The sequence below is a fragment of the Eublepharis macularius genome, chromosome 14 (assembly GCF_028583425.1).
Source record: "Eublepharis macularius isolate TG4126 chromosome 14, MPM_Emac_v1.0, whole genome shotgun sequence".
Lineage (NCBI taxonomy): Eukaryota > Metazoa > Chordata > Lepidosauria > Squamata > Eublepharidae > Eublepharis > Eublepharis macularius.
This window is the reverse complement of record NC_072803.1, coordinates 30,525,860-30,553,471: the sequence shown is the minus strand read 5'-3', so window position 1 is coordinate 30,553,471 and position 27,612 is coordinate 30,525,860. Positions and strand designations below refer to the sequence as shown.

Genomic DNA, 27,612 nt, shown 5'->3' with positions numbered 1-27,612 from the left:
TGCAATGAGGTCTGTGTATTTTGTGACAACACAGATTACAATAGCCAACGAGACTCTTCTTATCACAGTATTGCAAGAACATTGTAGGCATCACATCTTAACAAGCTGCATTGCTAGTTTTTCAGAAGAACCCTGTTCCTTTTTTGACTGAGGCTCAGACTCTCTATGCCCACTGCCCTGGTCAACCATGTCATTTAAAGAGGGACCCTATTGCAAATGGAGCAAAGGCTCAAAAGCCAGCAACACACTCCTACACAAGCCAAGACAAGCAAAGGACTCTTTATCTATTCCCCAGTGTGAACAGCAACAGAGAATATGGTGGATTCTTTACCTTATTATGCATCTCAGGAATTTGGCCAGAGGCAAAGGGCCTCCAAAAGAGCAGCATTCAGACTCCTTTACACTACTGTGTAAGTCAAGACTCATGCATAGAGGAGCTGAGAGTCACCAAGGGAGAACTCTGCCAAGGCCTCTGTTGATGTTCACAGTAGGAAGAAAAGAGCCCTTTGCCTGTGGGTTGGAACACCTCAGGCGTTACGATAAGGGGTAGATGGGAAGCTACTTAGGATCACATGATCAGTTCCTATAAGAACTGTGAAGAGAAGATTCATCACATATGAACAGAACAATCACAGTTAGTTACTGGGCACAAGTTGGATTGCTGCTTTCCCACTTATTCATTTACTGGCATCAAGTCTCCACTGTCCCACCCTTTCTCCCCGCCCCCCCCCAATCAAAGTGCATTTACTTTTATGACAAGAGTTTTAAAGAAATTTTGGCTGATCATCTAGTTGAGCTGCTTTCTCCTCAGTCTTCCATTTGATACTCCTCTCGAGTCCCATGCTCTGGCATAATCGTTTCTAGAAACAAGAGGAGAACCCTGAGGCAAAACAATGGCTTTTTTCTTGAAAAGTCTTTAAAGGAGTGTTCTGCAGCTTATAAGGCTCCTGGGATCTTCTGCGGTGGGAGGCCTTCCTCGATCCAGAGGGAAGGGGACTGGCTGCTGTGCAGCATTCGCCGGTGAATCCGCCTCAACCGCAGCAGGTAAAGCAGGATGGCCAGCAGCACCACAAAGAAACAGGCGAAGAACAGGTAATGATTGTAAACAAAAGAGAAGCTGCGCCAATGGGAGTGATTGCCATGGAAGTTCTCCTGCTGGATGTCTCTGTGAAAGGGGGCAAGGGAGGAAAGAGAAGCAAGACTCTGAACCTCCAGAGAAGGGAAGCTTTTATATCCTGTCACCCACCTAACAACATCTCATACCTCAGTGAGTCTGTATTCCGTCTTTCTTATCCCTAAGTACTCTGTCAGGAGGCGCAGGAGAAAGATCAACACAAAACTTATAGGACTGGGCAAGTAACAGGCTGAGGAATCTGTAACCCTTCATTTGGGAAAAAGCTCTCCAAACGGTTGCTGCCTCTAGAAACTATATAAGAGAAGCTGCTCTACCAATACTTGTCCTCCTTTCAGGAGGAGAGTAAGGCACAGAGCTCAGCACAGGAGAGTAATGCATGAAAAGGGAGGACAAATGCTGTTGAATGCTTGTGAGGGGCTGTAGCTCAGTGGCAGAACATCTGCTTGGTATGCAGAAGGTCCCAGATTCAATCTCTGGCATCTTCAGCTAAAAGGATCAGGTAGCAGGTGATGTGAAAGACCTCCACTTGAGATCCTGGACAGCCACTGCCAGTTTGAGTAGATAATACTGATCTTGATGAACCAATGGTCTAATTCACTAAAAGGTAGCTTCATGTGTTCATGTGTTTGCCTATCAATGCCTAGCCACCAAGGGACAAAGGCTTCTGTAGTTTATTAATCTGGAAACCAAGGGTCAAGAATGAATGTGGACATTAAACTAGTGGTAACTGGCACTTTCTTACCCATTAAGCTATCACATCCACCCCCTCCCCCAATTTGGCAGGCATCTCAGTAGTTCTACATAGTGTTAAGGAAGAACAGCTGGTGTAAACTTTTCTGGTGGAAACAGTTTGAAGAAAACAGAAACAGGAGACTTAGTCAGCTTCATAGTTAGTTAATTTTGAGAACAACCAAACCATACCTCAAAGGCAAAAATCGGGTTCGATACAGGATGGCTCCCAACGTCCACTGCACTTCTTTATCATAAACTTGCAGTGCAGTTTTTAAGTTGCCATAGTTTACAGGAAAAGAGAAGCCACTGTGAAACACTTCATACATCCAAGCTGACTTAAAGCACTGATATCTACAGAGAATAAAGTCAATAATGAGGAGTCAACATGTTATTTGAACAACAGCAGAGCACGGACGTAAAGAGTACACTCTAGAAGAATGTTTAAATCCCACAGCTTGAAACAATTGCATACTCGTCACATTGTCTGTAGCGGGACTTACGTAGGTCTAAAATTCTCTTGATTGTGTCCAAAAGAATTAACTGCAATCTGGAAGGGTTTATGGATCTGCTATGACAAAGACAGTAAGGACTCCAGTGAGCCAGGGAAGAACTGAAGATGGAAAGGGACATAATGCAGCAGCAGCACATGTTTTACATCTATACGTCCTTGGTTCAAAACCCACCATTGCCAGTTAAAAGGTATCATGTGGTGGGTGTTGAAAAGAGCAGTCAGAGTGTACAGGGTTTAATGGACCAATTGTCCAACTAAGACAGCTTTATATACTCTTCTAAGTTCATGAAAGGTATGGTGAGAACTTCTCATCTAATTTTGTTTAACAAAATGGCTTGGAAGTATTCTGTTTTCTAAAAAGAGAAGCATATTATTACAAAGGACAGTGATTTCAGATGGCACAATTCCTTATCAACTTTCATAACCAAGAATAGCCACAATCACTTTCCTCAGCATTAAGGTCCAGTTCATACATTCACCAGTGCACCACTGTCCTCACATGCTTCTCCTCTATCAAGCAGCCAACATTTGGGGACAGCCGAGTGCTCTCTATGTGAATGTCCAACAGTGCAGAGACAAGAGAGGAGCTCATGCCAGCCAAGCCTCCAAGACAAACCTTCTAGTTCCTATGAAAAGTTGGAAGAGTGGCCATGAGCTCATTCCTCCACCATGAGGACAGTAGCAGCCCTAGTGACTGTATGAACGGGATCCAAGTTATATAGCTTATCATATTTTTATCCTGCCCCTCTTTTCAGGAGCTCAGGCAGCATTCATACTTCTCCTCTCCACCATAACTACAAAAAAAGTGAGTCACATTACCTGCATCGTGTTGTAAGATAGCTTACGGTTCCAGAAAGTTTTGTAGTTGATGACTAGCTATTTTGACAGCAAGATTTAAAGCCTCCTGACCTCCTCGAAGTTTTTTAATCTAATCATTTGGTTTTAGCTCTATCTCCTCTAGAAAGTTTGCTTGAGCAGATTCAATCATGCAAGATGAACACTCACTTCAATCGATGAAGGTCAGCATGTGATGCGTAGAGATGATGGTCAAAACGTTCCCGCAGCACAGACCACTTTGTGGCACAATAGTCCTGACAGAGAAACGGATATCAATAAACAAATTAAAACACTTAAAAACCAAGTCTTAAGAATATATAAGGAATATGGATCACCTAGTTATCTTTTTAATGCTGGGAACATACTATCTATTTATATAGCAACTTGCTCTACAAATTACTTCCTAATCTCTGCTGTTCGTGCAATAAACCTATGGAGGTAACTACTGATAGCTTCTCTGAAAATTCACAAATGTGCACAAGCACGATCTTAGGGCAGTAGCCCAAGCCATACAGTACATGGGTCTGCCAGAGGTGTGGAAGGATGTGTGAGAAGGAATCGATACTTTATTGTCTAAAATTTGAGACAAGATGACAGAGATGGGAGGGGGAGCGAGCGTAAATGAGTGAAGGATGTGTGTTCAATTCCATTTATGTTGGTCAGATTTCAACACAGAAAAGGAATGACTGGTTTATGGCAAAGGCTTTGCGGAAAGAGTATTCTGAGGAGAGATTTGAGGCAAGTGGCATCATGCAGGTATGCTGTAAGGCAGTTCCAGTCATAAATGGTAAGAAGGGGAAAGGCACTGGAGGGAGCAGAAGTTTTTCAGATTATTGACAGTAGCAGAGCAGGGGTGGTGAAGGCAGGAACATATCAAGATACAGAAGCGGAGAATGACATTGGAGGGGGGACCTGAGGGCTTTGAAGATAAGGAGTTTGGGCAGATCACACACACTCCCATCCATACATATATTTTTCCATTTATTCCTAATTTACAGACAGAAAGCTAAGGCAGACACACAGTATTTTGCTTAAATCCTGCAAGAGACAAGAATTAGAACCTAGGCCACTCCTATATCCCAGCCAATACACTTCTCTACCAGACTACAATTTGTGCACTTTTCTAGATAGCAATCCACACGGTGCTTAGCAGAGACTACTAATGTGAACAAGTTTTACCTTTGCAGCTTTCAGAAACTTAGCAGCATTGTACTCTCCCCCCATCCGTAATACATCTTCGGTACAGTAGTAGAACTCTGAGAACCCATAGAACTCGCTGTTCTCAAAATGTACTGGAGGCTGGTAAACACCGTTCAAAGACGTCTGAGTTTCATTTGTCTTATTCATCAGAGACTGAATTACTTCACGACACAGGTTGAAATCTCCTATCCCTCGAAGATGCATTTTCTGCCCATTCTGCTGGATTTCATCCTCAACATCTAAAGGCAGGCAGGGGTCTAAATAGGGGGTGTCAGACATCATCCCAGTCTGTTTGCCTAGAAGCCTGCAATCAAGATTGAGCAGAGTCACTCATAAAAGCAATATGGCTAATAAGCCAGAACATGAGTACAGTTGGTTCTGCATTGGGGTTAAAGTACTTATACCATGAGCTAAAGCATGCTGCACAAAGTCTTCCACAAAGCAATGCAGTATCAAAATTCATGCAACTTCTAGCATGGTTAGGAGGCACTGGAAGAGTGTGCTGCAAGAATGGTATGAGCTTCTTGATTACAAAGAGAGCTTTGGTGTGAGCTCAGCCCTCTGCACAAGTACCTGACTGTGTAGAGTTCTGGCTCCTCTGGACTGACCAGGCCTCTGTCCTATTGGTGCTCACTCAGAGGTCCCAGCTCATATTGAAAGATGAATACTGAAGGGGAGGAGCTTGTGCTGCTCTTCAACCACTTTATCTCAGCTCCAATCTCAACTAAATATATGAACTTGGGCATCACGTCACTTGTCTCAAAGAATACATCTGTTAGGTAGCTGCAGTCAGCTCCCTGGGGAACTTGTCTGTATAACATATGAACATCTGCAGGGTTCATTTTTGTACGCCCACAGCAAGACATTTTATAAGTACATCCTGGAAATTTGAGCTTGGATCCCACTTAGAATTTCCACAGGTGCAGGGAAGGGTGATTTTCATCCTATTTCTGGGGGTCCCCATCCCCAAAATACACACCTATGAGGTGTGTTTTGGGCTGTCTTAGCTGTGGTGAGGAAATCAGTGAACCCCTTCCCCTCATTCTAGGTGGGATCCACATTAAAATATTTGATGTAGCCCTAGAAAAGTGTAATGAACTGATCTGGCTTTCTCAACTGATTTTGATATACTGTTTCTCATGACAAATTCTTAGACAAGTCTGAATGGCCCATTCTTGCCCTCAACAACACCTGGCTTGCCTCCCTGCTCTACCTGGATAGAACTGTTTTGGAAAATAGGGTGTCAAGGTTGATTTAACTGGTAATTCAAATACAATCAGCAAAGATAAGCATTAATCAATGTAATTGGTAAGTTAAGAACCGATTTGTTTACTATTTATGGCTAATTTTACTTCAGTCTTAATGAAAGAATGAAAAAGGAAATATTTTGAAAATAGCCTTCCTTCTAACAAAGTGTTGTTATGTGTATGCATGTTAAATAAATGCTCATACTTCTTTTCAGAACTGCAGAAAAGCAACCTAAATTTAGTTTATGGCAATTTTATTCAAAATCAATCCATTTATTAAAAGGCAGAGGGTTAAGAGATCTGTGAAGAGATCTAGAAATAATCCCGTTACCTCTGCAGCTAGACGTTTTGTTATTTTGATGTTTTAGTATGTTGTAAGCACCATCCTACACATTCTGTTATGGTCAAAGAGGCAGGATATAACTTAAATAAAAACAACATACAGTGCTCAGAAATGTATGAATTATGTAGGTGCAAGAATTCCCTCCTGCAAATGTAAATGGAGCTTGAACATAACATCCGAATAGGTCCTATAGGTGCACAGAAAGTGCACTTTGCCAGAATTACCAATCTCAGGGTGCCCTGGCCTTGATAGCTCAGCTCAGCCTGATCTTGTCATGTCTCAAAAGCTAAGCAGGGTCAGCCTTGGTTAGTAATTGGATGGGAGACTGCCAACGAAGACGAGGGTTGCAGAGGCAGGCAATGGGAAACCACCTCTGTTAGTCTCTTGCCATGAAAACCCCACCAGGGGTCACCATAAGTCAGCTATGACTTGAGAGCACTCTCTACCACCACCAATCTCAGGGTAAACAATTCATGTTGAATAGTTTTTTATATACACCAGTGCCTTTACATCATCAACCTGGTGCTCACCCTCTTCAAGACAATGCACAAAACATCACACACTTAAAGTTTAATAGCTGCAGTCTTAGCAATGGAAATCTAGTCTTCAACAGTTTAATGTATGCCTGTCTTACAAGGGTTAATGCTGGGTGTATAAGAGGACAGTCATGCACTTTCTATATAAAGTCCAGTCATTCACAGAACGTCACCTGTTTCTAAACATCGTATTGGTAAATATGCTGTCTGTATATCTTTGCCGTGCGGCGTTCCCCCCAAAGCCGAGGAAAGTTGCAACATAGACTCTGTACACATGTTCTGTCTGATGAGCGTCGCAGCCCAGATTGAACTCTGCAAGTAGGTTCTTGGCCACCTCCTCCTGCAGGTCCCCAAACGAGAGGATAAGAGGCATAAATAGCTTTACTTTATGTGATAACGCTCAGAATACTGCGGAGTCATTTCAGATGGGTGGCTCTGAAGCCTTCTGATAAGAAATTTTCTTGTAAGAATCCTTGGAGCCTGATACCAACCCTTTAAAGGAAGTATATCAATACCCATATTACAGTGCATGGACTAAGCCTGCGCATCCTGTCCCAAGCCCATTACTTGTAGTGTAACGGTACAGGTGCTCATGTTCATCCATTACCTCTGCCTCTCCCTTTTCTCCCCTCCCAGAAAAACTGAAACAGAAATATATTCAGGCCTGAAAATAATCGCTCAACTACAGACAGTAAAAATTTTCTCCATATGAGTAGGTAGGGAAGATTTTATACATAGGATGAAAATGGGGTGGGGGGATGTTATTGCTAGGCTATTGATAGGCCACACATGACTGGCATGGGAATGCATGAGCTAGTCTGCAAGTCTCCCCCCTCCCCCATTTCTGTAAATTCAGGCTGGCGACAACAAGGAGAGGATTAGTGAGCACCTGCAGGCTGCCACCCATGACTGACAGGCTGCACTTGACTTGGACAGTTCAAGAACAACATTTAGGGTATTTTAGCACTCCCAAGAAGGAAAAACAAACTCCTAAATGTCATGAAAGACTATTGAGTGCTTTATCAAACTGACAGGTGAATACTCAACAAGATTTGTGCAGCAATTTTAAAAAACAATTTCATTAATAGTAAGCATTATGAAAGATTGTTTGCATTTCAGGTACTTAATGCATGCAGTGAGATCTTTTTTTGGCAAATGCTATATACTTATTAAAGTGCATCTCTAACACTCGGTTTGGCACAGCACAGGTCAGTGAATCTGGTGCTTGTGCCCTTCTGCCCCACGCACAAAATTCACTGGTTAGCCTTGGGCAAGTTATTTTATTTATTTATATCATATTTGTATTCCACCCTCCCTGCAAGCAGGCTCAGGGCAGATAACAACTTTAAAATCATTTAAAAACGTTCCATATTAGAACATTAAAACATCATATAAAAATAGCAGCACTCTTTTGCCTGGCGGTAGCAATACACCTAATAACCAATGATACAGCAGTACAACTGGATATAGCAGCACAGTAACAGCAGCTGAAAAACAAACAGTGGTGGGCAGCTTTCACAGGGAGGGGGGTAGATGTTGCATCCTCCGGCCAGCGGAGGCCCAATCTCAGCCATGAGCCTGGTGGAACAACTCTCTTACAGGCCCGGCAGAGAGTAAATCCTGCCAGGCCCTGGTCTCAGTAGACAGAGCGTTTCCCCAGGTAGGAGCCAGGACTGAAAAAGCCCTGGCTCTAGTCGAGGTGGGCCAGGGACGGATAATAGACGTTTTTCTCCCGATCGGAGGGTCCTCTGGGGAACATACGGGGAGAGACAGTCCCTCAAATACATTGGCCCCAGTCTGCACAAGGCCTTATAGGTCAATACCAGAACCTTGAACCTGATCCAGTACTCCATTGGCAACCAATGCAGTTCGCGCAGTATTGGTGTAACATGCGCCCTATTTGGTGCTTTCATAATGACATGTGCTGCTGCATTTTGCACCAGCTGCAATCTCCGGGTCAGGCTCAAGGGTAAGCCCGCGTAGACTGAGTTACAGTAGTCTAACCTAGAGATGACCGTTGCCTGGATCACTGTAGTTAAGTCACAGGTAGACAGGTAGGGGACAAGTTGCCTGGTCTGCCGCAGATGGGAAAAAAAGACCTGACAACCACTGTGACCTGTGCCTCCATTTTCAGGGAGGCATTCAGGATCACCCACAGACTCCTGACCTCGGAACTGGGACAAGCTGTGCCCCATCGAGGGCTGGGAGCTGGAGTCCCGAACCCAGTCCCCCATGGCTCAAGTACAGGACCTCCATCTTTGTTGGGTTCAGTTTCAGTTGACTCTGTTTCAACCGATCAGTCATGGCTGCAAATGCATGTTCCAGGATATCTGGGGCCGAGTCGGGCCATCCATCCATCATCAGATACAGCTGGGTGTCATCTGCATATTGCCCCCTGTGGGACCCTGCACACCAACGGGTGACGGGGTGACAATTTATCCCCAAGCGTCACCCTCTGTCCCCGACCATGGAGAAAAGAGACAAACCACTGTAAGGCAGTCCCTCGTATCCCCACATTGGTGAGGCGGTGGGTCAGAAGATTGTAATAGACTGTGTCGAACGCTGCTGACAAATCCAATAATATCAGCAGCTCTGAACCACCTCGATCCAGATGTCTGCGAAGGTCATCCATGAGGGCGACCAGCAGCGTCTCCGTCCCATGTCCTGGCCGGAATCTGGACTGAAAGGGATCTAGGACTGAGACATCCTTCAGGAAACCCTGTATCTGTTCCACTGCCGCCTGCTCAATCACCTTTCCCAGAAATGGGAGGTTCGAAACTGGGCGATAATTGACCGGGTCAGTAGGATCCAGTGATGGTTTCTTCAAGAGAAGTCTCACCATGGCTTCCTTTAATGGCCTGGGGAAAACCCTGGTGTCCAAGGACGTGTTAACAATGGCCTCCAATGAGGACCATAGACCATCGGCACTGGCCTTTACCAGCCATGATGGGCATGGGTCTAGGGGGCACGTGGTGGGCCTAACTGATCGCAGCGTCCTGTCAATCTCCTCCCCAGAGAGTGGACTGAACGGATCAAATATTGAACCTAAAGACAGCCAAGAAGTCTCTAGTTCCTTTACTGTATCAACTGTGGCTGCCAAGTCATGGTGGAGTGACAAAATTTTATCAGCAAAAACGCTCCCCAAAGCCTCACAGCTAATGTCCAAATTCTGAATTTGACGGCCTCCTCCTGGGAGGGAAACCAGTGACCAAACCACATTGAACAATTTTGCTGGGCGCGAGCTAGCTGATGCGATAGAGACTGTATAGTGCGCTTTCTTCACAGCCTTCACTGCCATCTCATAGGCTTTCATAATCGTCCTATAAGATGATCTTGCCTCTTCGTCACGAGATCACCACCACACTTGCTCAAACCGTCTTAGCTCTCGCTTCTTCTCTCAAAGCTCCTCTGTATACCAGGGAGCCCGTCTTACATGGGGGCAAAGAGGGTGACGGGGAGCAATTTTGTCGATGGCTTCGGAGACCCAGCATTGCCAGTCCTCCACCAGCTCATCTAATGAACTGCTGTGGAGTATAGGATCCCGCAGAGCATTCTGGAATCCAATTGGATCCATGAGTCTCTGCGGGCGAGCATAAATCAGGTCACTGACCTTGCAGGGGGGGGGGTGGCGGTATCCCCAGTCGAGCCCTCAAAACCGAGTGGTCTGACCATGGCACCGGTTCTATTGCCTCTAGATCCACATTGAGCCCCATCCCAAAGATCAAGTCTAGCGTGTGGTCTGCTTTGTGTGTGGGGGTTGATACAAATTGGGAGAGTCCCAATGCTGCCACGGAAGCTACCAGGTCCGCAGCCTGCACAGAGGAGGCATCTTCAGCACGGACATTAAAGTTCCCCAACACCATCACTCTGTACTCCAAGGCCCACCCCGCCACCACTTCTTGCAGGCGCAACAGGGTATCTGCTGGTGCGCTAGGCAGTCGGTACTCCAAGCAGATGGCCAAACTCTCCTCAGCACCCCACACCAGGCCTACACATTCAATGCCAGAGGTCTCAGGGGTAAAGAGCGGTTTGAAGGAGAAAGACTCCCGAAGATTGCCACCCCTCCCTCCTGGCCTCCTATTCAGGACTGATGAAGGACCGAATACCCTGGGGGGGGGGGGTCAATTCTCCCAGGGTGACCATTTTGCCTTCCCTCACCCATGTCTCAGTCACACATACAAAGTCCATATTACTCATTGCAAAGAAGTCTCGCAATGTTGCAGTCTTATTATTTATGGACCTGGCATTGCACAACATCAGTGTCAAAGGGAGGTTCCTTCTCCTAGCTCCATCCCCAGCATATTTCGGGATGGGATGCAGGTTAGAAGGGCACCAACCTAAACCATATTTCCATGCCCTCAGCCAAGACCAGTTCCCACCACCATACTCCAGAGTCAATGTATTTGAACACAATCTTCGGTAGTACAACCCTAACAATTTAGTTTGATTCCCCTCCTCTCATCAACTTTTTTAAACTCTAGTTTGCAGTAATCTAGGAACTTTTCTTTCCTCTTTTTTTACTATTATTTTCTATATTTTTAGTAATTTCAGAAAAAGATTTCCCTTTTTAGGCCACACTAAACAGGGTAGTATAAACCAAATTCAATTCTCAAACTGACAATACTTTCATCCAGAGGTTAGAGAATATATTACTATGTTAAAGCCACAGGCTATCACGTGGTGCAACGATACATTCCCCAATTTAATTGGTTCCAAGAGCCGTTCATTCAATTTTAGTCTAATTGACCTCAGAAATACCCCCTCCAATCTAATATAACACCACATTAACTCCAACTGAAGCTGGCAAATGCTGAATTTACTCAAGTTGCTATCTTAGCCCCCCCCTTTTTTTTGTTACTTTAAACCACAGCTAAACAGGGTGGTACAGTAGTTACAGTCCTTCAATCCTAGGGCACGATAATTTAATCAACTAACTCTAGACTGCTCAAGCCCTACTCTTCGGGGCCGATAACTCCAAGGCTTCACTTAGGCAACTTGACTTGACAACTTCTTGCAGACATGTAAAAACTTTCTTCAGAAGGGTTTCATATTTTTTAGAAGTATTACTGTATATTGTTGCTGATGACATCTACTGTCAATAGTAATTACTGGTCATGACAACTATTTCTGTTTTTTGTAACTGATTGTATTGGGTTGACTACTACCAGGTTTTCCATAGATGGAAGAGGGGAGATCTCACCTGATTCCCCTTCTCACTGTAGCTGCTGTTTTATATGGATTTTTGCCCTCACAAGTTCTGCAATCCTTTTGGGAGATCAAAGGCAGCTATTTCCTTCTTCTTATGCTAAAACAAAAGCTAGCAAGAACCAACCATTGCCCTTGATCCTTACTAACGGTCCTGCAGATACATGGACTTCTGTTCATGGAGCGTGATCCCCCCTCACACCGGAAAGCCCCCTTAAACTTTCTTCCATCCCAAGGAACAGAATTGGGGGAGGGGGTTGGTCTCTTGCAGGAAGGGGGAGGTAGGAAAACCATCATCTGAGACCAGAAGCCCTTGCACCTGTCAAAACACTAGTCACAATCTAATCCACTGATTTTTAAATCTGTGAGCTGCTTTGAGCCATGGAAATGTGATTGAAATTTCATAAACAAATGCTACAAAAAGATCCAGTGCAATTATATAGCACCAATCCTAGGCAGAATGGATGGATTTACTATAGCACAAACAGTATCTGAATTTTGAAGCCTGGATGCTGAAGACTTAATCCATAGGCTCAGATAAAAATCTCCTGAAGCAACAATCATGAATCCTGTGACTGGATGTGGATTTTTGCTGCTGCTGTTATTCTTCAGTGAACTGCTTTTCACAAGGGTTCCTCTCAAGAGTCATACACAAACATAATGCTTAACCATGGTTTGTTTTCTCTAGCCAAGGAAAAATGTTTCATTTGAGTACCTAAATCATGTTAAGGATTAGCCGCGACCCAGAACATGAAACTGTGCTGTGAAGACAGCCTGCAAACCATAGCTTGCATTAACCAAGGTAAAAGGTTACTCCTTCAGTTACAGTTGAGGCAGCTTCTCTGCTTCTCTGCTCTCTCTCCTTGCCAGGTAACAAGCAGGTCTCACTAGGATCTTCCCACCCACACTCTCCAGGAGTTGGTCTTGCTTTACCAAGCCAAACCACAGTTTCAATGTATACATGTGATCAGGATTAAGGTTAGTAGTAACTCCTTAGGCTGTACTGAGACATCAAATAAATCTTCATTTGCTTATGATGGGCACAAGCCTGTTTAAGTGTCAGCTCACTTAATACTTCCTCTATGTCCAGATCCAAGGCATGAGCCATCAACTCACCCCAATTAGTTGTGATGTAAAAAAATGCAACCTCACAAATACAACACAGCGCTGAGGAAGATTCAGTAGCCACAAGAATGTTTGGAAGCAGAGGCTGCAGTCATATAGCAAACCCACCTGCACTGGTATGAAGAACTCTAGGTTCTTTCTGAAAAGCTGATCAAAGCAAGACAGAAACCCTTACAGTTGCACACATTCATTACCTCGAAAAAAGTAACCCCAATGAATCACTATAGGCCAAATGATAAGACTTTCCTCCTTCAAGTAAACGCATCCCACAAAAAAGGCAATAAATATTTATGGTGATTTTGTTTGAATCTCACAAATGGCATGGAAAAATCTTTATGCATCATGCACAATAATACAATAATTGCCATGCGATCTTTTGGGACAAATTTTTATCTACAGAGGCTAAGTTTTTACCAGTCAGTTTTGTAAAAGAAAATATTCCCTCCCAGAACTGTCTACCACCTATAAAACGATACATGCTTTTAACATGAAAAGTCTTTGAAATGACATAATTTACTTGGCAAAGTACAAAGTGAGACTAAGAGAAATGACAACTGTGTATGGTAATTAAACAAATACATCGGTATTAAAACTGACTGATGAAATGAATAAATACATGTGGATTTGCTTAGCTGATGAGACACCCTTCTTCACCTCTTCTCTGGCCTTGGGGTGTAGATGTCATTGCAATGAAGCACAGGACTCACAATAGGCAAAAGAAAAAGAATCAATGGATATGCGTTAAAACACAGGAAAAAAAAACAAAAGGAAAAGAAGGAAAATTGTACAGATAATAACCTGCTGTGAAGAGGCAAAGCTTACAGTTTTAGGAACTTCATATGCTATCTGAGTTGACACACCACCCATGTCAAGTATACCCACAGTCCTCTTTCGGACAATGGCTTCCTTGTTTTCACTGCCAGGAATATGCACCTCCACTACAGCATCATCCTCTGAAAGATAAAATGTGAAGGAAACACTTTTGAGAAATCTAATGTGGGGGCAGACCCCTTCTTAGCAGAGGAACTCTAAAAGTGTGAAGGCAAATAAGACAGCATATTGCTGCAACAATAACCCTGCCACAGAAGCCTAGGATCAGTCTGCCAGATTGCAAACAGAGGGCTGGATCCTGCGGATCCATTCCACCAGCCATGGAGCTTTCCACAAGGAGACTTCCAAAGACTTCCAGTCTTTCAAGCCTCTGTGTTAGCAGAAGGCTGTTTGCACTACAGCAAAGTGCCATCATTAGCAGAACAGAGCCACAGGAAACCACCCAGATGATGCCTGGTCTGAATATACCTTGCCCAAAGCATCTATGTGCTGCTGAGTCAACTTTTATGATGCAAGAGCTGTCTTTGAGCAGAGAGTGCTCTATGGGCCCAGCATAATAACTAGATACAGTACCGAAAAGAGGAACTCAAATTACAAAGGGTTTGAAGAAACAACTCTACTGTACAAAGAATGGTTTAGCTGCCTGGGATTAGGGAAAAATGCTATCTAACAGGAGACATTTTTAGAACATAAAATTTCTTTTTCATCTATATAATAATAGAAACGCATGAAGCTAAGCTGTGGTATGTTAAAGTGCAGCATGTTCAAAAACAATGCTTCATTAAAATATGGAATTCAAACCGACACAACGGGATGGTCATTGGATCAGATGGCTTTAAAATAGGGATCCATTTATAGAGGATAGCTCTATCTGTGACATTAACCATGACTGCTTAGCTGAAGCTCAGTTCAGAGGGAGCACAGGTCTGAGTTCCTATTTCTGGGAAGAAATTGGGCATGGGCATTGCCTTCATGCCCTTCCTTGGAGCTCCCAGAGGCACCTGACTAGCTGCTGCTGCTGGAATGCCGGACTAAATGGAACTTGGTTTGATCCAGCATGGTGGTTCTTATGTCATATGCACAAAGAAGAAAAAAGAATTCTGATCAAATGGCTGGCCATGAGTTCTACTGCCTGAAGAGATACAGGGAATCATTCATGGCTTTACTGATTTTCCTGAGCTCTCATAAACTTATGCATATATATTTAATGTCTTCAACCTATTGTGGAATGGTGGGCACAACTTTGCCAGCACTGCTGCTGAGCAATCTCCATTCAGTAAAAAAGGGCTGGGGAAGAACCTGATCCAGAAAAGCATTACTGGTGCTTCTACAGTCATACATAATATGGATTGCTATAAGTACTCACCGTCATCAGTATGCTCAAATCTCCCAAGGACAAAGTTGATACCAATCCAAGCATATACACCTACAGAAATTGAACAGAACACTTGTAAACGCTAAAAAGTTATTACATGGTACCTTGTTGAACAAAGAACATTGACACACAAAAAACTCTTCACTCTATTTTCCGCTAAAAATATTCCTTTAATTCAGGTATGCCGCCACTAGTCAGGGACTCAGCTGGTCTAAACAATATTGTCTTTGATTTGGAAGGTGTGACTGACACTGAAAATACCAACAGTCCTTTAAAAAAAGAAAAGAAAAAAGAATATGAAGTAATTCTTGAGCCCTGTATTTCCAAATTCTGCCACTAGGATGTGCTCTCGCAACATTTACCCAAATGCAGGCTGTAAGACAAGAACAGAAATCTACCTGTCAGAGAGGAAAGGATCTGAATCTGCTGTAAGGTAGCAGATAGAGAGGCAGCAGGTAGAGGGGAAGGAAAGACACAGTAACAGCAGAAGCAAGGATATAAGGCATACAGATAGATAAACCTGGGCTGCATCTACACATCAATGGATATTGTGCTGTCATTGCACTATAGAGAGGTCTGCAGTCTATGGTTCTAGAGCCAAATGTGGCTCAGTACAGAACCAAATATGGCTTCCATGTATATTTATTACTTACGTGTGACTCACATGTGCCACCTCTTAATAAAGGACTCAACCAGTGTTGGGGCAGCAGAAATCTTATAGATTAGCAATCAAAATGTCAATTATAATTATTATATTTTCAGTTATGTAAATGGGTTTTCTTATACTGACACCTTGTAGATCTTTCTTGAATTCCAATGTTGTTCAGCTCCTTAATTATAAAAGGTTGTTGACTTCTCCATGACAGCAATCATTCACAACTAGGCTTTCCTGCATGGAGAAGGCAATCCATGATGATTGCTGCAGTGCAACAGCAGTACATTGCCCAGTGATGTATGGATATAGCCCAGTTGAATGAAAGATGAAGAAAAAAAATAAGGAAATCAGTGTCTGGGGTCTGAGGCACAGCCCCCGGCCTCAACAAGAGGAAGCACGGGGAGGCAGCCAGGAGACAGCAGTCCTGCCACCTCAGCCAGCAGCCAGGGCCAGAACCTGCCTACACCAAAGGGAGAGGGCAGAGGCAGGAAGAATTGGGACCCAGCAGCAGCCCAAACAGGGCCCTTACCTGCAAAGGGGGAGAAGCAGCCACAGCAACTCAGAGCCACGCCCCAACATCCACCCCAGCTTGAAGAGGGCAACCTGACTCAGGAGGTGCTCAGAAGCCAGCCCCTCCAGGTGGAGCTGCTGAGGGCACTCTGTGGGAAGAGCTGGGCAGCCAGCCAAGGGGCCGCAGCTGGGCCCACCTTCCCTAGCCAGCTCAGCCAGAGAAGCCCAGTAGCCAGCCAACATGGTGCAGCTGTGGCTGATCCCAGCAGCCCAGCCAGCTACCCCTGCTGCAGCAGCTTGAGACAGCCCAGGGCCACGCCAGGGCTAGAAGACAGCAGCCTGGCTCAGGAGTTGCTAGAAGCCAAGCCTCTACAGGGGGGGCTGCCACAGGCATTCTGGGGGAGGAGATGGGTAGCCCCGCCCAGCATTGCCAAGCAGGCAGCACGGAAGCTGGCTAAGGCAGCTCCTCGTGAGCAAGGCCAGGCAAGTTCAGTAGCTCAGAGGCTGGCTGGGGCAGCCCCTCGTGAGCAAGGCCAAGGAGCCCTCAGCTGGGGATGGCTCACACTCAACCCCACCCTGCCAGCAAGGCAAAGGAGCCCAGAAGGGATTAGTGGTTGGAGGGAAACACCTGGGGGAACGCACAGCTGGGCCCGGTCAAGAGAGGGAACAAGCCTGGAAGGAGGGCGGGGTGGAGACAGGAAGCCCTATAAAGGGTGGCTGGGAAGAGCTCTGGGGTGGTGGGTGTGAGTGAGGAGTGATGATGTGGAGTGAGAGCAGTAGGATGCAAGGGTGGAGGCTTAGAGGAGAGTTCTGGAAGGAGGAGATGGAGGACACAGAGGGTAAGCAGGCCAGGTTGAGCAGGCCAGCGAGTGGACTGAGAGGGAGTCTGGGTGAGGTATACCGCCCCTCCTTCCACAGAGCAGGGTCCTGCAGAGTCCCTGGCCCCCCTGTGACGTCAGGAGCAGACCGCCCAGTGCCACGCCCAGCGGCAGCCGCGGCAAGCCCTGACAATCAGAAAACAGATAGAGTGTATGTAAGGGAATTAAAGGTAGATAAGCAGCAGGACAAAACCTAATGGACTCAAAATCAAAGGGTACTGCAGTGAAGAGCGGGGATGACTTGCAAGAAATGCATTTCATGTCACACCATGATATTTGGGGATGGTTTCAGTGGACTTTGTAAGAGGCTATTGTGTGTACTTTTATAATTGGTACTATTCAGATAAATTCTTGATTTGGCAGAGAACTCTTTGGCTTTATAAACTGGCCCTCTATTTAATGTGCACAAAAGTCCCATGCTTCTGCCTTACTTTATCATATTAAAAAGGCTTTATTGCACCAATACAAAAATAAAAAAGCAATATGCACCCACACAAATAGTCTTATTTCATTCCACCCGCTTTCTTCAAGGCAACTGTCTCACTCTGGATTCATTCTCTTCCCTACCTAAAGGATTCTAACTTTCCAAAAATCCAATCTCCACCATCTTTACCTGTCTTAACACTAGTGCCTTTCCAGCTTTTCATGTAACTAAGTTAATTCTGCAAAGGGGACCTTTTTTAAATTAAAAAAGAAGAAGAAATTTAGAATGCCAAAGAGCTCCCCATAGACACACCTTTCAGTGACAATTTTCAATGAGAGATGAGCTCTTTTGTTCTCTATGGGCCATGAAGACTTGGATATCAGATGCTGGAGCAATGTGGTAGAGGTCACTGCTACAAAATAGCAGTGTAAGCATTTAGGCACGCTGGACAGGGATGCATCTGCTTCATTTTCCTCCTCCTGAGCTATGGCTGTCTCCATTTCCCATAATGTTTTCTTTTGTGCAGTTGATTGCTTGGCTCCCACTGAAGGGTCAGTGCCCAGGACAGCATTCCATCATTTCAGCGCTGGAATATCCAAAAATATAATTTCAAAAGCCTTCCTTACCTTCCTGTTTTCCTGAAATAACCTCAGCATGTGAATCCGAAAACAGAAAATCAAAATGCACTGGGATATCAGTAAGCAGGTCTTCTAGTATTGCCTTTTGCTGGCTGCAAAATTCCAGAAAGTTTGAAAATTAAAAGACATTTGCTATACTTCATTCTCTTTATTAAACTTTTGCCCAAATAAAAAAGTACCGTATTAATTGGGAGTGAGGGTTCAATAAACCCCACAGTAAGTAACAGAAATAAAAAAGTTGGAGGATGCACTGAGCATGCCCCAAGCTACAAAGAACCCCCTTCCCTATTTTGGCAGTAAAAGAACAGAACAGCAGCAAAGACGCTAGAAAGAAAATGTAATAATTATATTCTTGGTTTTCTTGGAATTGTATCATTTTCACCTTACATGCTAATTTCAGCTTCCCTTTAATTGCTATAGTGAGTGTAAATGATCCCAGTATTATCTAAGTACACACTACTGTTTACAAAAAATTACATGGAAGGAGCATGAAACACCACAGGGCAAGTGACCTTGAGGAATACGCAGCGTAGATCTGTAGAAAGACTAAAACCAAGAGATTTCCCTCTGCTTCTCCAGGTCAATCTGAGCCTGCTTTTTTGTTAAGAGTTTAATAGAAACAGTTCCGTAGTCACCTCTCTGGCAGAATCCTCATTCCTGCTGTGCAGAGAATGTAGAGGGGCGTTTCTTTATGTTTCGCACGGGGTACATGTTCTGCAGCAAAGCTCAGAAGTGGAAAAATATAGTCACTAACTTTTTCAGGAGAGGTAGCAAATTCTGAAATGCCTAGAAAACAGAGTGGTTTTTTAAATATGTAGAGCAAATCACAACACAAAAATATACTTACAAAAATTTGCTTCTAAGAGCTGAAAACTGCATTAAATGATAACTTTTATTGAGCATTTCCTTTGTAATACTCAGCATGATAACCCAATGAAGGACAGAAATAGCACTTGAACAAAGTCTGCTATCTGACATAACAAATATGTTACAAGTTTACTGCCAGAGTGGCAATTTCATGGTTTTTCCAGTGCTCAAATGGAAGGTATCGCTTGATCAAGTTTATAAATTGTTCAAAAATATTATAAATAGTGTGCACCAAGTGGATAAAGAGAACCTTTTCTCCTTTGGTCCAAGGCAGCCAATGAAACTGACAAATTCAAGACAACAAGAAGTACTTCTTCATACCACACGTAAGTATAGAATAATAATTAACTGTCACATGATTCAATGACAGCTGCTAGCTTAGTTTTAAAAGGGGTCTAGATAAATTAATGGGAGATAGTCACTTTTGGACCTATGAAATCTAAATGCATCCTCTGTATTAAAAGGTGGTGTACTTTCAAAAACTAATCGCTGGGGCGGGGGGAGGAAGCAGTTCATTCGTCACTTCTGAAATTCCCCAGAGGCATTTGTTTTGCTTCTTTGGGAAACAGGATGCTGAATGAGGCTGACATTTAATCTGATCTACTGGGGCTTATCGTGTCTTTTTAGATTTCACAGACTGACTAACAAGAAATACAATCTGAACATAATACTGAGAGATCAACATCAGGGGAAGTGGCTGCCAAGTGGGCCCCGGCCCTCAGCAGTTTAAGTCTGCGTCAAACCAACACAGCATTTTAGGCTAAATTGAGCCACTTTCCATTCTTAAACTACAATCACAAGCAGAGCTGCTCCCAAGAATGAGTTGGCAGAGGTTACATTGACATTAATTAGGGCAATTTTGAAAATAAAGCTCTTTATAAAAACAGCAATCATCACATTAACAACTCTTAATACTCCTACGAAAATCTGTTTTGTTAGTAATGCTTGATTAGGTGTCCAATTTCCCTTACAGCATTTAATTAAGGCTGTAATTCTAAACACATTTATTTGGGAGCAAGTCCAATGAAAATCAAGGAGACTTAATTCTGAGTAAACTTGAACAAGATCAGGCTGCATGGGTCGTCCCATGTATAAAGAGATAAACACATTAAAACCTGCTACAAAATGGGGTGGGTGAGTGCATTTTTGTGAACTATCACCAATAAAGTAGGCTAGCAGATAGTTAGAAAACATGGATACCACGCCCCCATACCTGGTTTAATTTTCATAACCACTGGTTTTCTGGTTTTGTCCCTCATTTGTTTGATGTCCAACAAATCATGTGGATTGCCATTGTGTCTTGGCCAACAATACACAAAGATCCTAGATCCACTGCTACCACAGTCCACCATGATGCCATAGTTCAGGTTGGGGTTGTTGGTATCAGTGGCTTCTGTATCAGTGACTCGTGCAAGGTACCTAGAAGAAACAGGGGAAGTGTTTGGAAGTAAGTCCCACTTGTTCCCGAGTAATAAATAAAGAGGATTAAGCTGCAAATCCAATGTATGTATAGGTGTTTTTTAAGCATGCTTATATGGAACAGAACATATTGTTTGCACCCAGATGGTTCCATGTTCAACAAATGGTTTCTCCAGTCAACATTCACATGTAGCAGGCATCAGGAAAGACCTTCCTCTGCCAGGGACATGAAGAGCTGCTGCTAATCACAGCACACAATGCTGAGCTAGATGGTCCAATGCTCTGACTCAGTACGGAGCTGTGTGGTAAGTCCATATACTGTTTTCAGCTGTGCACATAAACCTTTGCTTCCCATATTTTATCCTAATTGCTAACGAATGGTCTTACCTGTGCAGCTTTCTGTCCCTGTAGCCATATTTATTCCTGATTACAACAACTGAGTAGTACAGCAAGAAAAATGCGGCAGCAAGCAGACCAATGACAACAATCTGTCGCAATGTGGTATTCAACATCCGAGGACAGCCTATTGGAGAAATGCTGAAGTGCCACGAAGCAGGAAACAGACAAGAAATGCTGATCCTGAAATTCAAAAGAAGAGCCCAATCTTAAATGCTTTCTTAGAAAAGAGAACTGGCACGCCGAAGGATCCAATCACTGCCCCCCAAACATTCTAAAACACTCACTATTTCACTGTCCATTTTTATATATGATAAACTTCAGAAAATGTTTAAAGCTAAAAAAGACGGGTTAAAGCTAGAAAATAACTCCAATAGTTAAACTGGTAACCAGAATTCCTAAGTGTTAAAATCCTTCTCTACTAATATATTATGTGATACTAAAGTAATAATCTGGACACACAAGTCTCAGTGAAATCAATGTGATCTTCATATGTTGGGGAAAAATCTACACCCTAATCTTGCAAAGATGCCATTTTATATTGTGTTTAAAAAAACAATGTTATTAATGAAAATTAGCATGAGATTTAGGAAGTTACTGATGTTGTGAGACTGCCCAATTGAGAGATGACGGACAATCAAAACCTTCTTTCTTGGTAATGTGGAAACACTGGGGGAGGGGGCAAATAAAAGCTAAATTTAGATTTGAATTATTTTAAATGATATATTTTATTTTGAGTAGTAATCTGTTGATATTTATCTCTTCGCTTATATTGTTGCATTTCCCCCCAGTATGTGTGTAAACTCCCCCCGCCCTTGATTTGAGTGCATTATCAATATATCTAATTTTCAACATGGTCTCACCTGTGGATATTTAAATCTAGAGACGGGAGCTATGTTCAAACAACACAGAACCTCTACAAACCAAGAAAAGCCCAATGTTTGCAAAAAAATTTAAATCTAGCTATCTATATCAGGGGGTGGGTGGGTTAAAACACCTCCAAATAATAGAAGTAGCACCTGCAGTTTTAAGAAATGACTGCTCTCTCAGTGGCTGTCGCTAGGCAACCACAACAGCATCGCCAGAATTTGTTTCTGTCAGTAAAAAGCAGGGCTGTTTTGGTCTTTGAGGGAGGATTCAACAGGGCCAGGCCACCAGCAACCACTGAGCTATTTGCTACTACATGATCTGCATAATTTATCTAGGTCCAGCTGCTTGGTGTTCAACAGCAGCCACCCCATGAAAGCCAGTGTAGCATAAAACCACAGAATGTTATGGCAATTCCTAGAGCAGGTTCCTCCTGGAAGTGATGTGATTCTGTCAGGCCAGTAGCAATTTTTTTATTTCTTTTTCTTCCGTCACCAAAAGAGCACATTGCCAGTGGGATGTCTCCCACCATTGTTTGAGACCCAGCAACCCCTACATACAGAGAAAAGTCCTTGCACGTTCCTCAACATGCAACTAAGCCTAGCCCAGCAGCTGACACCACACAGAGTTTTCCCAGGGAGAGGCTGCCAGGGGGAGGGGGGTGAAGACAGAGGAGTAAATAAAGGTCAGTTGGCTAGCAGGTGGGATGGAGAAATAGAGGCTGGAAAAGAGGAGAGGCTACAGGCACTTTCAGGGAAGAGAAATAGTGATAGAAGGGAAAATGAGATGCCTCCCAAAAGTTTTTGCAGGTCCCCATTTGTGTATAATCATAAAAAAACTGGATCTAGACAAACTGCTATCATCAGTCCCTTGTCTGCAATATGATAATTACCACCTTCTTTACAAGACTGTTTATGGATTTTTGAGATTATACGTGAAATACTATATAGTTTCCTTTAATATTATTATAAGGATTAATTATGCACCAATACCACTTGTCTGAACTACATTCAAACCTAGTATTAACACTGTCACTGAACACTATTTCTTCACAATACAATGGGTTGGATCTTGCAGACCCATTCTACTAACAGCAACGCCTTCCTCTAACATTAGGAGCCTCCCACTGACACAAGAGGCCCTGTGGAAAGCAATCCAGCTATACAGTGAAACATGCTGCTGCAACATAAGCCAAGAAATTTCAATACCTTTTGTATTTATTCATAGTAATCTACTTCTGTGTACCTCAGCGTTCTGTTATAAAGCAGTTTATAGCTGTTATCTACAATGTGAAGTGCTGATCTTCCCATTTACACAAGTGTTGAAAGAGCAACAAAGAAAACGTCTAGCTTCAGTTACTAAGATTTAAAGTCAAACAGACTTGAAAAGGTTGTTCGATCCCCATCAAATTACTGGACTAATGCTTTTATCTAGTCAGTACTCAGATACTCACCTACCCATTTTGGGACAGTTTCATTAGAACAAATAGAATGTGGAATGAGCTTATCTTTGAGTATCAGCCATATGTCACAGATTCATAAGGCACAGGCATCATCCCCAAAATCATTGGTACATTCAGGAACTGGAAAGAAAAGATTCCAGCAATGTTGAAAGGTAGCGCTCTCGCTAAGAGCAGGGAAAAGAAACTGATGTTAATATGTGAACACATAACAACAACACACACTTTGGGGGTTCCACTTTCTTTCAAAGAACAGGGGAAGGGAGGTTTACATTGGATCCTATTTTACCCTCACCACCAGCCTATGGAGTAGGCTAGACTAAGAAATGCTGCTGGCCAAAAGGTTCTCAGGTCTAAGTCCAACATCTCTGTCCATCCAGGCATTGCCACGCTGCCATTCCTCCAAGAAGCTGTCATGTCTGAGCCCCATCCATGCCAATGTGAATGATCTTTCTGTGCTGAACCATTAATCCTGCTGTAACTGAATGTCATTTTACCGGTGTTATAGCTATTTCTCTTCCAGGCTTTCACAGGTGTTTATCTGATGGACTGTAACAGCTTCCAGTGTTTATGACCTTGTACTCGCAGCTTTTGCTATGTCTTGCTTCTTAGTGACTCACTTTGATATTACAATTATGTAAAACGTTCTCACACCAGGAGAGCGCCAAAATCTTGTTTATGATTTCTGAACAAAAGCCATTTGACCAAGAACCTGTGTCTTGCTGCAATGGTCCAGGGATCTATCTGCTGTATCCTGTCATCCATAGCCTGACATTTTGATAGGAATGACATCATGTGAGAGAGACTTCTCTTTTAACATTCAAGTCTGCTTTTTTTCATAGCCTGATAGAAGCTCAAGAAGGCATACACTGTTCTCCTCTCCTATTTTATCTTCACAACAACTCTATGAGGTAAGTTAAATAGAGAGTGTAACTGGCCCCATTTGACCCAATGAGCTATGTGGCAAAGGAGGGGTTTAAACCCAGGTATCCTAGTTTAATACTAACCCAGTGATCCTTAATCTTTAATCTACTACTGCTCCCTAAGAACACAGCATCAAATGCTTCCCTGCAATTTATTTATTATAATATTTATGTACCACATTTCTCACCAACCATAGTGATTCCAAATGACTTACCAAAAAATTGACCCACAGTAACAGATGATTAAAATCAAGAACACCAGGGGTAAACAATTATCCCTCCAAACAATACCTGCCTTAAGAAATTAATTGTAAAATGCCCACTTCAAAACAGCAACTTTACATTTCTTATGGAAGATGGACTGCTTAAAGGCCCTCTGTGCATCCTCGGGGAGGGCATTCCATAATGCTGGAGAGGCCACCAAAGAACAGCAGGGTAGGTCAAAAAAACAGCACAAAAGACAATGGAAATTTAGTTTATAGGAATATTATGATATATAGATATTATACATAGATGTCAGGCATATATTCAATGGGCATCTGCCAATCCTTAACATTAGATTTGATTCCTATTTGCTTTGTGCCATGTTTTTAAGGGCTGATGGAAAAATCTAGGATATAAAACAACTCTCTGCTAGCTATCAAAAGCCAATGTAAGTGGGGGGAAGGAGCTTCCTAAGACCCCAAATGACTTCCAAGATTTGTAAAAGGCCCCTGTTAAGAACCAGTGTTCTAAGCACTACACTTGGCACTCTCATTACTTCACCAGATTGGTTCTCTAGTGTGCATCTCAGAGAATATTTCAGTGTTCATCCCAAAGAACATTCCTCTGGTGCCTGTTTCAAAGTGAGAACCAACTGCCAAACATAACCCAACTAGGCAAGAGCCTTCCCCAATTTGCTGAAACATGGGACAGGTGCCACATTGAGAAATGATGCTTAGAATAGCCACAGATAGCTCCCAAGCCACTGAGTTGGTATCACTGCAATATATAATCCAAAATGGCCAGTTCATACGTGAATCAAGTGGATTGATACTATAGTAACAAACATTGATACAGTCCATTTCCAGTGGAATAGACTTTTTCTAATGAACCCAAGGGAGCAATTGTCTGTTTTATTATGCATGAATGTTCACTAGCAAAAGAGCTTTTAAGTAAACTTTCCACTTTATTGAATGTAGCCTGATACTAAAGACATTCTTCTACAATGTGTCTGCTGAAATTTATTATTTTTCAATGCAATTTGATTCTGGAGTGAAAGGCAAAAATGCCAAATATTTATATAACTGACAAATTACACAGTGTATTTTAAATAATACGTCAAATTTAATACAGGGTTTCATGCAAGGAAAACTGGATTGCATAAAGGTGGCCTCGGGTAAGCCACTCCTCTCAGTCCCAGCTCCTCAGCTGTACTACCAGGATAATAACAACACTGACTTTGTACACTGTTATGAGTGGGACACTAATCGGTCTAGAAGAGCGGTATATAAGCACAGTTCTTCTTCTTGTTGTTGTTATTATTACCACCAAAATAATACATTTTGTCAAGACACCTTAGGATAATGAAGGTGAAAACATTCCATTGCATTGCTGCACTATCCATGCCCAAAAGTGGCATGTCCCTATCGCAAAAGAAACATTCAATAAGAAAGCATGGACAATTTGTTTCATATTTGGTTGTGCTGCAAATTATAACACCTTAAGCCAGAAGAGGGCAGCACTTTAATAGTAATTGGCCACAGGCACTTGACTAAGTTAACTAATGAAATTCTGAACGTATCTCATGCTGTTCTTTACATATTCATGCACAACACCAGAGGGAATTGGTCCCTTGGGCAATGGAGGGGGGAAAATCCAGTTTGGGGAGGCGGGGGAACAGGATAGACACAGAAATTTAAATACATGTAGCACTCAATTTTCTGTCAAACCTAAATCAATTTTGCAGCTTTAATAACACAATATACATAATTTTGTAGCTTTAATAACCATAATATAGATAATTTATAATATAGCTAGCACATACAATTGTATTAAGTGATATATTTATGGAACTTAAAAGTACAAATACCTTAGTTTTCTACAAGCAAAATTGCAAATTTACCGCATACTAAAATAAGAGAAAGTTGTAATCTGCTGGATCCCATATTATCTCAGGACACTTCATTAATTCCAAAGGGGGTGGGGGGGAGGAATGTTTCACAGAAGTTTTTTCAGTGGCCCCCAAAGTTTCCATTTAAAAAACTGAAAAAAAAATCTCAAGTTTTTCATGCTATATATTTTGAGTGAATAAAACCTTGTCTTAAAAGGCATTTCATGTTTTTCAATGCTCCCCAAAATCTCCCAATTACCCAAGATCACTCAGTCTTTCCAATGTAAAAATTGAATACTGTCAAGTGAGCAAAACCTTGTGTTTAAAAGCATTTCACTCATTTCAAATAAAAACATATTTCATGCAAGTATTTTTTTTAGTGCTCCCCAAAGTTTCCCAGTTTTTCCGGGGGGGGGGGGGGGGAGAGATGAAAAAAAATGTCATTGGAAGAAAATGAAAAAAAAATCCAAGCCTTCACATCTCTACACTGGCTGTCTCAGAACATATGTTTCATATTATCATACTCTTGAAAAGTCACACTGGAAAACCTGTGTGTTCTGAATGGTACTGTTGAACTTAACTTGGAAGATCTTGACCCAGCCAGTCTTTCTCACAGCCTAATCTACTCTCAGTGGATTGCTGAGAAGAAATATTTCTAAACACCTTGTCCCAGTCTTCTATGACCCAAGAAATTCAATCTGAGACATGAGGAGGCGCAGTCCCTTACCTCAAGCACCACCCTGTGAGGTAGATTAAACTGAGAATGGCCAAAGTTCACCTAATGAGCTTCCATGGCAACGTGGAGATTTGAAGCCAAGTCTTCCAGATCCTAGTTCAACACTTTAACTACTACAAAGCATAGCAAATGTGGACAGTGTTGTGTGTATGAAACCTGCCTCAGTATCTAGCTCCAGATTGTTCAGATCTCACAGGAGGAAACCTTTCAGTATATAAGCTGTCCTTCCACACAGACCACTCATAATGCAGGCATTCTGCTAGTAACTAATGAAAGCAGCTACAATCAAAAACAGAAAACTTCATGAACTTGGATATACTCATAAAGGCTACCTTATCTGAATCAATTTTGAATAATCTCCCCTGAAGAACTTGCAGTTTGAAATGCAATAGGAATTTGGGAATTTCATCAATAAAACTTTTGTGCAACTGCTAGTTTTTGTCCCAAATGAGAAAACAATCACATAAACAATGATCACTTACCATTGAAATGTTGTAACTTTTGGATAGAATATGGGAACTGTTTAACACACGCTGCATTCCTGAACAGTTCCAAAGGAAACGATATCAAGTAGGAACTAAACAGAGAACAAAGGACAGAAGAAACCGTTAGCTAAAATGGGATCTGATCAAAATTAATAGATTGTATAGGCCTTGTTCTCATTGAGAAGA

The 27,612-nt window shown here is 42.7% G+C and overlaps 1 protein-coding gene across 6 annotated transcripts; it reads right to left on the bottom strand.

The window, feature by feature from the left end:
- On the bottom strand, nt 1–27,513 carry ENTPD4 (ectonucleoside triphosphate diphosphohydrolase 4). Of its 6 annotated transcripts, none has more exons than XM_054997937.1 (13): nt 27,424–27,513; nt 23,185–23,357; nt 20,856–21,047; nt 20,263–20,468; nt 18,818–18,968; nt 18,171–18,274; nt 15,069–15,128; nt 13,670–13,824; nt 6,715–6,881; nt 4,395–4,719; nt 3,384–3,469; nt 2,057–2,218; nt 1–1,165 (listed from the first exon to the last, which is right to left on the bottom strand). In XM_054997937.1, exons 2-13 carry the CDS (start codon nt 23,190–23,192, stop codon nt 937–939), a joined length of 1,845 nt encoding a protein of 614 aa, XP_054853912.1. In that variant the 5' UTR covers nt 23,193–23,357; nt 27,424–27,513; the 3' UTR covers nt 1–936. The 6 variants fall into 6 exon arrangements, with proteins under 6 accessions (XP_054853912.1, XP_054853911.1, XP_054853914.1 ...); XM_054997936.1 differs by having other exon boundaries at nt 23,185–23,313; XM_054997939.1 differs by having other exon boundaries at nt 13,694–13,824; nt 23,185–23,313.
- Between the last annotated feature and the right edge of the window lie 99 nt (nt 27,514–27,612).